This window comes from Lutra lutra, chromosome 4 (genome assembly GCF_902655055.1).
Source record: "Lutra lutra chromosome 4, mLutLut1.2, whole genome shotgun sequence".
NCBI classification, from domain to species: Eukaryota; Metazoa; Chordata; class Mammalia; order Carnivora; family Mustelidae; genus Lutra; species Lutra lutra.
The window spans coordinates 20,133,790-20,145,672 of record NC_062281.1 but is presented as its reverse complement, the minus strand read 5'-3'; the positions used below and the strand labels follow the sequence as shown (position 1 = coordinate 20,145,672).

Below are 11,883 nucleotides of genomic sequence, written 5' to 3'. Positions count from 1 at the left end.
AAGCTCCCTGCTGAGCAAAGAGCCCTATGCGGGGCTCCATCCCAGGACCCTGAGATCATGACCTGAGCTGAAGGCAAAGGCTTTAACCCACTGAGCCACCCAGGTTCCCCTGTGTTTCTTTTCTTAATCTGTCTTTCCTTAGCCTAACTGATAGAGCCCAGCTAAAAACCTAAGAGAGGTAGATGAAAAAGAATTTTGTTCTTCCCTAGACCTTCAAACACAAATATATTTATCCACCTATTGCATGATTACAATGTGTTCAAGGGACAACTTTGATAAATCTTAGATATAAATATTGTGAAATGAAGTTCATGGGTACAAGTGCTTAGAAGTATTGGTATAACCAGGAAGTGCAGAGGAGTTAGATTTTTACCGCGTGTGACGTGACCAGTGGTGGAAGAGAGACAGGGGAGTTGGTCTTATTTAATTTAATTTATTTACTTGTGAGAGAGAGAGAGCACAAATAGGGGGAGCTGCAGGCAGAGGGAGAAGCATGATCCCCACTGAGCAGGGAACCCACGGGAGTCAATCCCATGACCAGGGGACCGGCACCGGAGCTGAAGGCAGACACTCAACTGACTGAGCCACCCAGGTCTCCCAGAGTTTGTCTTCTAAGAGGTATCACTAAAGGCAGTATAGCGGCAGAAAAAAAGAAAAAAAAAAAAAAAGGAGAGAGAGAGAGAGAGAGAGAAGAAGTTACAAGATAGGAGATGCAAATGATTTGCACTTGAACACTTCTCAAATTTTACACTACAAACCCAACTCCTAATCCTTGGAGGTGAGCTTCCACTTCCTCCCTTGAGCCTGTGTCGGGTCAGGGCGCAGAGACACCAAAGGGTGAAGAGTAAACACGTCCATAAGAGCTAATTAAACAGTCTTTGTGATACGCTGGCTAGACAGAGTGTGTCATTTTGCACACTCGTCAGCAACGTGTGAGAGTACTAGTGTCTCTCCAGCTTTGCCAGCAGAATACACCATTGTTCTAATTGACTTGCACCACTCTGAGAAGTAGCAAATGGTGCTTCTCCTTTTCTTTCTTTTTTTTTTTTTTAGATTTTTATTTATTTATTTATTTGACAGAGAGAGAGAGATCACAAGTAGGCAGAGAGGCAGGCAGAGAGAGAGAGGGGGAAGCAGGCTCCCCGTGAGCAGAGAGCCCGATGCGAGACTCGATCCCAGAACCCTGAGATCATGACCCGAGCTGAAGGCAGAGGCCCAACCCACTGAGCCACCCAGGCGCCCCATCTCCTTTTCATCTGAATTTAATTTTGACAAGATTGAAGTTCTTTCTATAGTGCAAGGAATACTTTGTATCTTTCTAGAGGGCTGTTTTCTGCACGTGGGTTTTGGTCTTTTTTCATTTCATGTCTAAGAGTTCTGTACCCATTAGTGATATTAGTTCTTTATCTGCAGTATATGCTGCAAATATTGTCTTCCATTTTGTAATTTGTCTTTTGACTTTGCTTACAGAGCTTTCTACCACGCAACTTCCTTTCATTTCTCTTTCATTTTTATCTTATTGAATTCATACTCTTTCCTTTTACTGTATCTGAATTTTTAGACCTATTCAGAAAACATTTCCTTACAGGTTTAAAAAAAATCTTTCTACTTTTAGTTTCCTTTTAGTACTTGCATGGTGTCTATTTTATAATTAGTTTCTTTTTTTATAATTAAGTTTCTTATTCATTTGTTCTTTTCTGTATTCTCTCTGTGCTAGTAGGAATTAGGGATACAATTCTATCTCTCTCTTTCTAAGTAGATTTCCAGGTGTCCCAACAGGATTTTGGTCCCAGGGCCTAGAGATGCTAACTTTATCATACATTACATTTCCATATATATTTGTCCTTCCTAGTTTATTTCATTGCTTGGTGTGTCTATTCATGAACTAGCACAACACTCTTGTGAGAGCTTTCTGACGTATTTGACTATCTGACAGATTTCTGCCTCCCTCCTTATTTTCTCATATGACTTTTTATATGAGCTTATCTCATTTTAAGATAAAAGCTTTTTGGTATTTTTATGGAGGCTTTACGATTAACTTATGGAAAACTGACATCTTTATAACACTGAGTCATTTTATTCAAGAACAAGGGGTGTTTGTCCATCGGATGAAGTTCATAAATCTTTTATAAGTATTTTGACATTTTTCTCATGTAGATTTTGTACACTTCATATAAGTTTATTTCTAATTGTTTTATCTTTTTATTGCTATTATAATTAGAATTCACTCTTCTATTATTTTGTGTATATGAAGGACATTGATTTATATGTTAATTTTATATCTTCCTATCTTTCAGATTTTTAACATTGTATATGTTTTCATATGGTTCTCTAGATGCACTGAGTTTTTAATTTTTTAATTTTTTTTTTCTAAAAGCTCCCTTTTCAGGGCACCTAGATGGCTCAGTCCGTTAAGTGTCTGCCTTCAGCTCAGGTCACAATCCTGGAGTCCATGATCCTGGAGTCCCCCAGCTAAGCTCCAAGTCAGGGCCCCTGTGCAGCGGGGAGTCTGCTTCTCCCTCTCCCTCTGCCCCTTCCCCCTGCTTCTTCTTTCTCTCTTTCTCTTGCTCACTTTCTCAAATAAATACATAAAATCTTTTTTAAAAAGGGAAAGGAATGATGAAATTGAGAATAGGAGTAAGAAAGATTATTAAAATGGCTAAGCACAGTTGGAAAGAAAAGGGAGCCTTTATTCTTTTTATTTTCTTCAAAGATTTTATGTATTTAATTGCGATAGAGAGCGTGCATGCGGAAAGGGGGGAGGAGCAGACGGCGGTGAACAAGTGGACTCCTGCTGAGCACAGAGCCTGGCCCCACCACGGGACTCGATCTCACCACCCTGAGATCATGCATGACCTGAGCCAAAATCAAGAGTCAGACGCTTAACCAGCTGATCCCCCAGGCAGCCACCCCCATCTTTTTTTTTCTTAAACATAACTTACTGTGTTTTTATTAATTTCGCTATAAAAAGCCTTTGCAGATCTGACTCTATTGTGTTTCTTTTCTACTGCCTGTTCCTCATGGTCTCTTATTTCCTCATGTAGTATGAGGTTTTTTTTTTTTTTTTTTTTTTTTTTATGCATTCATATTCTTTGGAACTTTATTTATGGAATTATTTGAAGCCTGTGGTTAAAGTGAGTTCCTCCAGAGAGGCTCAAGTTCACTTCTGCTAGATGTTAAAGAGACAATACTGACAAGTGACCCATTCAAAATAATTCTTAGCCTTGAGACTTTTTAATTCCATGGATAGTGTGAATTCAGGCCACAAACCTGGTTGACTATCTTTGGGCTGTAGTTTCTCAGAGAATCTCTTTCCCTACCCATTCACTCAGTTCCAAGGTTTAAAAAAAAAAAACAAACACAAAAAACACTTTACTATGTGTTTCTGAGAGTGGGTTTATTTCTGGATCTCCCTTTCGTTGATGGTCCAGCCATTTAGATTCCCAGCTGTATGTGGGAGTCACCTAGAAGAATTCCCTCTTGGGGGACCCTGGCCTTGAGCTTGAGAGGCTATAAAAATAGATTCGTCTCCAGGGGTTTGTAGATGAATGCTTAAGTGCTTGCTCACCTCTGGATTCTTGCCTTTTAATTTTTGGCTTCTAAGATTTTTTTTTTTTAACTTTCTTGCTAACTTAACAATGTGTTTCAATAGACCTTTTTAAAATATGTTCCTATAGCTTTTTGGTTTTATTCCCCGATGGAAAAGTTGTTAAGTATTCTCAGGCTATACTACCTCCAACCAGTCTTAGAGGTCTAGGGTGATTTTTTAAAACATCAAATACATTTTAAAGTAACTAAGATATAGATACCTATTTTTTTTTAAGATTTTATTTATATATTTGACAGTTAGAGATCACAAGTAGGCAGAGAGGCAGGCAGAGAGAGAGGAGGAAGCAGGCTCCCTGCTGAGCAGAGAGCCCGATGCGGGGCTCAATCCCAGGACCCCGGGATCATGACCTGAGCCGAAGGCAGAGGCTTTAACCCACTGAGCCACCCAGGCGCCCCTTGATACCCATTTTTAAACATGGAAAGATGGTAATATTGCAATTAGTGAAAAGAAAGACTTATAAATTGTAAAAACTATGACCTCATTGTAAAATATTCTCAGAGGTCCTTAAGTACAGAGGAAAGAGTTTGTTTTTTGTTTTTTGTTTTTTGTTTTTAAAGAACTTATTTACTTTTTTGGCAGAGAGCACAAGCAGTGGGAGAGGCAGAGGGAGAGGGAGAACCAGACTGCCTGCTGAGCAGGGAGCCCAAAACAGGGCTCAATCCCAGGCCCCTAAGATTATGACCTGAGCCAAAGGCAGACACTTAACCGACTGAGCCCCCCCCAAAGGAAAGAGTTTTAAGTAGTGGCTCTTAACCATAGCTATTTCAAGCAGGTTGAATTTTAGGAAATTCTTTTCTCTTTTATTTCTTCTTCTATAGTTTTTCATAAGGAACATGAATTATTTGGCTAAAAATATTTTAAAAATACTATTTAAAATTTACATAAATCTTAACTGAAACATTCTGATACTAAGCAAGAATGGTGTTGAGTTTTTTCCATTGCCATTTGGGTTTCTTACAATTTATCAGCTCTGACTTAAACTCTCTCTCTCTCTCTCCCACCGAATATGGGTGTAGATATAGTTCTAGATAGATATGTGTTTTTGTTGGTTTTCACCCCTCTGAGCAAAATCCTCTGGGTGTAGATTTCTGTTTTCTGGAGAGCTATTTGGTATCTAGAACAAAAGACTTTCCCCAAAATGAGAATGTCAGTACAAAGGGAGAAGATAAGGCTGGTTCACCTTCGCTGGAGCCTTGCAAAAGTTTGAGGGTAGTTGGAGAAGTTGAAATGACTTAGATGATATCTTCCCTGAAAGCAGAAAACAGAGGAGATAATCCCCCAAGTGCTTTCCAGCGGATGATTCTTTTATTTTGCATGAGTGTTCCCTGGCTGAAATGATTTCTCATTTTTTCCCCCCACTACCTCATTTAACTAATTCCAGATGAAGAATCCTACATTTTTCAACTCTTTTAAGGTCTATATTGTTAATGGGTCTTTCTAGAATTGATTCGAAAGTATATGGACAGAAATGTATTATGGAAATCAGTCGGTCATGAGCTCCAAGGACACTGTAACAGACCCTTTTCTAGGCAAACACGCAAGAAAATGCCCCCCTCACAAGATCAACTGTGCATAAAAGCAGCTGCCGTAATACAATGCAAAAGTTTGGGAAAAACAAAAAGAATACACTTGAGACTCCAGAAAATTCCACTTGCATGCATCATATAATTGGAAAAAAAGGGAAAGACTGTGTAAGGCCATCCAAGTCAATTATTGTCTTTCAGTTTAGCCCCACTTGGTGATGACCAACACTCCCTTTAATTGTGAAGTTCAAACATAGAAAGTATATTCATAATTTTTAAAGGGAACTCCTTTTTTGAAGCGTGCTTCAGTTTTACTGGAATTTCACACCTTCACTTACAGAATTTTTGCTTCCTCTAGATGTGGTTGGGCTTAGTGACTAAAGCTTTCACAGTGTTACAAATGAATATAAATTGTACCCCCAGAGCATATCAACCATGCAGCATCTACTGATTTCAAAGGTTGGATGGATACATTTATTGTGATCATTGATTTGAAACCTCTTGGATGAGAATGCATTTTTGTCCTGTGTAGTAAGGACATATTTTGAAATCTTGTTCAGTTCTATCATCACAGGCAGGCAAAAATTACTCCATTATCACAAGTGTTGACAGATCAGACTTGGCAAGTTCCCTTGCCAGGAGGTTTAGAATGAGCTGAAGGTTTGTGAGCCTTTCTCCCCCAGTTTAAGGCCAGGTCTCTGTGCCAAATACGTCCCCTAGGCAAGGAATATATGTAACCCTTTATGGTGTTGGATCCTTCTCTGGGTTTCTAAACGGAAGTGTTTTGTGGTGTTTGAGAATTCAAGCCAATTAATTATGCAGTGTTCTTGGAGAGGTAGTTCTCTCTGGGAATCTGCACGGGCCCACAAGAAACCTCTTTCTTATTTCATTTTTTTATGCCTCCGTTATTTTTCCAAATGGGTGAGACTATGTGCTCTTTCTAGAACAATAGCTTTGTGGTGAGGATCATGTGTAATTGTCTATTTCGAGAAGTTTTGAAAATAAAATGGCTATCCCATAAAATTCTTCTTATGATTCTCAAAAATGAGATTGTCAGATAAGGGAAGAAAATGAGAAAGACAGATCCGTGTGCTTGAATGATCTTCTTGGTAGTTAAATCCAACCATGTCACTCTTCTGTTTAGAAATGCCCTTCTCGCACAGAGTAGAAACCCAAAGTCTGCCTGTGGACCCAATGACCTCTCTTTTTGTGCTTGACAATGGTTTATTGAGCCCCTTTGCCCTAGGTGGCCTTCCTGGAGCTTCCGCGCTTGGCTTGGTGCAGGCGCACGAAAACACCGACCCCTAGGACCAGGGCAACAGCCGCCAGCAGAAGGACCACCCAGAGGAGAGGCCTCTGGTTGACCTTCCTGGGGGAGCCTGTGGGCCCCAGCGCAGGCTCCTGCCTGTAAGAATCCTCAAAGCCCACGGGCCCTGGAGAGCTCACAAGGTTCCGGGGCCCAGCAGCAGTGCCGTGAGCAGCAGAGGACCGTCACTGTCTCGAGGGCCCAGAGCTGCACATAGTGGGGCACGTCTCCAGCCCCGCAGGGGAGCAGGCAGAGGCGCTGCAGAAGAAGTAAACCCATCCCCTGAGGGCCCTCTGTGAGCCAGGGTGCAGGAGGGCGAAGGTGGCAACGGTGAAGTGCCGGTAGTGGGATGGGAAGGACAGCTCTGCCCCGTCCAAGGCTACCAGTTGGGTCCTGTAGCTGTCACCATCAAAAGGACACCCGTCGGACAGGATGGGCCACTGAGGCTGCTGGAAGGGGCTGGCCCCGGGAGTGGCCCAGCACTGGTGCAGCAGCAGGACCAGACCGGGGAGCCGGACCTCCACCGGTAGAGGCTCACGCAGCAGCCTCACAAGGGGGTAGTCCCCTTCCTCATAGAAGGAGCGGAAAGTCTCATCCTTGGCAATCCGAAACTGGAGATGCAGGGGCCCAGACTGGGTCACAGGGGCTGGAGAGGGTGGCGGGAAGACGGATGCCTGGAGCGGCAGGAAATCACTGGCGTTGAAGATGCAGCGCATGTGAAGCTGGAAGGTGCTGTCCCGAGTGATGGAGCCCTGTGGCCCCGTCCAAGCCTCGATGTCAGACACCAGCTGATTCTCATAGACAAGCTGGTTGCCAGCCACCTGGACTGTGGTCCCACAGTGGGAGAGGGGGAAGCGGAAGACCATGAAGGACTCGGTCTCCTGGGTGGGGGAGCAGCCTGTGGGGGCATAGGCCATATAGATGTTGGCCAGCGTGATCCCATGCGTGATCCCTCTCTCAACCATGCCCATCTTGCTTACTCCTGTTTGGCCTCAGAGGTCTCCTGGCCATCCCTCCATCCTCCGAGGCTTTGCAATTCAGGTTCTCTCCGCCCTTCCTCCAGCCAGTTCCACCACTGGCTCCCTGCTCAGATGCCCTCTTCTGGGGCTCATCCCTGACCTCTCCATCTAAAAGAGCAGATTCTGTCCACTTCCATCCCCATCTTACTCTTCTTTCTAGCACTTACCAATGACATTATGTTACACATTTATTGGTTTATGTGTTTTCTGTCTCTCCCCACCATGAATAAGTTCCAAGAAGCTAGAACTTCTTTTCTTTACTGTGTATCCCCAGTACCTAGAATATTGCCTGGAAGGTCACAGGGGATAAATAAGTATTTACTGATTGAATGGATACATAGATAAGTGGATGGGTCCTGAGGCTTCTGTCACCTGCCCTCTTAAGACAGTCACCATGTGCTGTACATATGGATTTAGGTGGCTTTAAAACTGATGACAGCCATATGGGAAGAATAGGGGAGGCATAATTGATTAATTTCATTCAATTCAATGTAGCAAACACTTATCAAACCCCAATTATGAGTAAGGCCCTATGTTGGAGTTGATCTTAGCACAACTGCTTCTCTGTAGGAGCCTTGTAATTAATAGTTTTTTGCACAGGAAGAACCAAAGCAGAAAGACTTCCTCAACCATTTGGGACCCTGCTTCTGATTCCTGCTGAAATAAACTTACACTGACAAGCCTTTGTGGAATCCTTACTACAAACAAGGCACTAGGCTGTCGATTTTCCTATTGGTGTGTTTCACAATGGCGTCAATCTCTAAGGTTCAAATAATGGCAAATCTAATACACAGGAAAAAGATTCTAGACTTTTACAGAGTTGTATCGTGAGGAGAGATTCCGGCAGTGCAAACATTAAAGCTATTAGAGTCCTGTTCCCACATTGTCATTGATGAGTATTTTTGACCAAGACAAAAATACATATGACAAATGACAGAAAATACATATTACAAATTAGTAAAAAATAGACATTTTTCTCATTATTGTCTGGATATTTAGGACTAATTTTAATGCAAATACTTATATAGGTTATTCCTGGCATATTTTATCTATATAATTTCCTAATAGTAAATTTGAAGTGCACACATATAGGTTAAGACTTCATTGTACAAAAGGACGGAATAAAAAGTGGAAGAAAGGAAGTGGTATCTGGTGCAGTCAATATCAGCTAACAGTGAGGAACTGACTGGGAGCCTGACGCTCTTCTTAGGGCTTTAATGATTTAATTAGGTTGGATGGATTAATTCACTTACCAGTCACAATATATCCATGAGTTAGGTACACTTGCTGTTTCCATTTTACAAATAAGGAAATGGGATCAAAGGGGTTTAGTGACTTCTGCAAGCTTACTCGTGGTGCCAGAACTCTGACACAATCCATGCTCTTTTTTTTTTTAAGATTTTTTATTTATTTATTTGATAGACAGAGATTATAATTAGTCAGAGAGGCAGGCAGAGAGAGAGGAGGAAGCAGGATCCCTGCTGAGCAGAGAGCCTGATGCGGGGCTCAAACCCAGGACCCTGAGAACATGACCTGAGCTGAAGGCAGAGGATTTAACCCACTGAGCCACCCAGGCACCCCCCAATCAATGCTTTTTGATACTGCTCTATTTTTGTCTCCCAGGAAACATACATTCTACCTGGGCCAGTAGGAAAGAAATCCGGTACATACCAACCAGAGTGGCCAGCAATAGAAGAGCTCTCTCAAAGTAATATAAGATTTTGGGGGGAGGGCAAAAATGGACAATAATTACTGTACCAGTTCAAAGGAGGGAAAGGTGAGTTCTGCCAGGGATGGAGTTGACTAAAAAGTCAGAAATGGCTTCTTCATTACAACAGCAGTGCTAGAAGCAAGAAATAAGGGAGCAATGTCTTCAAAATTTTGAGGAAAAATTCCTCCTAAGCGAAAAGTCTATGCATAGCCAAACGAGTAGTGAAATTTGAAAGTAAATACGTGCAAAATCTCAAAAATGTATCTCCCCTCCCCAGGCACCTATCTTATGATACCACTAGAGGATGTCCTTCCTTAAAACAATGGAGTAAAGTTAGATTGAGGAAGATGTGCAAAATTGAAGACAGGACATCCAGGGAGAGAAAGAATGAGAACCCCCAGAATAATTACTGTGCTTCTGGAAGAGAGGGCAACCATTCAGAGAGAAGAGGCATGACTCAAGAGACAAGGTTCATCACCATGCCTGCTGCAGCTGGACCATCTTTTCAACTTGAGAAAACTCCTGGAGGACATACTCCACCCAAACAAAAAGTGTATACTAAGGAAGAGGAAGACATGATTTCCAGGAAATAGGGAAGCCAATCTTAGAGAAAGACAGAGGGAATTCCAAGTACCAAAGCAAAGGCCAGGATGACACTGAGCAGCAAGTCTAAAGAGAAATCTGTCTGGAGAAGTAGGAATATTAAAAAAAAATTTTTTAACCAAATATGAGGCTTTATGGAACATTGGATTAAGATGTTATTGGAAGTAATTGGAAAGATCAGCAAAAAGAAAATGAAGCAGATGAATAAACAGGGTAATGAGTAACTCCAAGAAAAACCAGAAGTAAAAAGGGAAAATAATCATAATGCATTAAGATGCTTTTATATGAATAATACCTACAAAGCCTATGCATGGAAACCGAAGAAAAAACTGTAATCTAATCATTTTGGGAAGATAGAATAGAAGAGGGAATAGAAGCCTAAAGGACACATCTTCTTCTGCCATAACAGGAAACCTAAAAGTGATGTTTAAAATTAATTAATAAGCAGATAACAGTACATGCATTTCATTTAGAAACATGGAGATTGGGAAATGTCAGAAAAAAACTAAAGGAGTCAATAGTGTCTATTCCTGGTAAGCAAGACAATAGTTTAAAGTAAGCTATTTGTATCACTTGCATTTCTAAGATGCACGTATGAGTTATTTTAATAAGATAATAATTTAAAAAATTAAAATTGTCGGGCACCTGGGTGGCTCAGTGGGTTAAGCCACTACCTTCGGCTCAGGTCATGATCTCAGGGTCCTGGGATCGAGTCCCGCATCGGGCTCTCTGCTCAGCAAGGAGCCTGCTTCCCTCTCTCTCTCTCTCTCTGCCTGCCTCTCTGTCTACTTGTGATCTCTCTCTGTCAAATAAATAAATAAAATCTTAAAAAAAAATTAAAATTGTCCATTTGAGTTTTCTTGAATGTTTGATATACAAAAGACTCTCAGTAAAGGCTTTTCTTATTCTTAGGGTATTATTATTATTGGAAAGAGTCTTGGCTCATTGTCTGCTGATACTGAATCTAGTAATATCTGCCACTGACTCTTTCTGGGGATTTGGACAGGAGACTTGATTCACCGGACCTCAGTTTCTTCATTTGTAAGAAGGAGGGGTTAGCACACATGTATAATCCCTTAGGCCTGCACCAACCCTATTATGCCATGAATAGAACCCTTTATGCAACACGTGTACACGGACAGGGTGCTCTCACCCATGAAAAACTTGGTTGCTTTCAAAGCCCTGACTTTGATCTGGGCCATGGGCCCGAGAAGATGAGGAATGTCTTAATCACTGGTTCAGGAACACGAAAGGAGATTGTGAGGAGATGGGGGGACTCCGAGCCCACAAAGAACAGAATAAGGCAGTATGATTTTAACCTCTGGAATGATTCTTGCCTTGGAGAGCCAAGGTATTAAAACAGGATGATGTACCCGTGCACACACTGTAAAGTTAAAACCCTGTATGAGCACAGTATTATTTGGAAAAGGATCAGTGCACTCTAGTGGGAAAAAGCTCTGGTCTAGGAGTTAGGACGTTTGAATTCTAGTGCTGACCACTTTGCCATTAATCCTCTAGGGAAAGTGGGATAAGCTCTCTCATGTCCTTTTTCTCAGCTTCAGGGTTGGTAAAATGAAGATGCACCCATTTGAAGTACTTTGGTTAGCAAAAAAGGAAAGCAGGTTTAGAAACTGAGACAAAAGCTTCAGGAAGTGCAGAAGCCAGAGATGTTCTGGAGCTCTGTGCTGATATTCAAAAAATGAAACAACAATATGGCGGAGGGACCACCTGATCTGAGGCGCTGCCCTTAGCCACACTTGAGCAGGAACCTAGAAGCCCTCAGCTGAGGTAGGCTGTGGTGTTCCATCCCTTTTGGGCTGCTGTAACAAAATGCCATAGACTGGGCACTTCTCAACAACAGAAGTGTATTTCTCACAGTTCTGGAGGCAGGCTGGCTGAGCTCAGGATGCCAGCATGGTCAGGTGAGGACACTCTTCTGGATCCCAGACTTCTCGTTATATTCTCACCTGGTGGAAAAGCCTAGGGATTTCTCTAGAGCATCTTTTATAAGAGCTCTAATCCCCTTCATGAAGATTCTAGCCTCGTGATTTAAGCAAATTTTAAAGGCCCCATCTTCTAATACCACCACTTTTGGGGGTGGGATTTCAACA

General features: G+C 42.0%; 1 protein-coding gene across 1 annotated transcript; it reads right to left on the bottom strand.

Annotated features, from left to right (window-relative positions):
• Positions 1 to 6,350: 6,350 nt before the first annotated feature.
• On the bottom strand, positions 6,351 to 9,488 carry LOC125097234 (zona pellucida sperm-binding protein 1-like; the record flags this gene model as incomplete). Its single annotated transcript, XM_047724865.1, is given in 2 exon segments — positions 6,351 to 7,393; positions 9,451 to 9,488. Coding segments are annotated over 2 exon segments (1,056 nt in total), but the record flags the coding sequence as incomplete, so codon positions are not given.
• Positions 9,489 to 11,883: the final 2,395 nt, after the last annotated feature.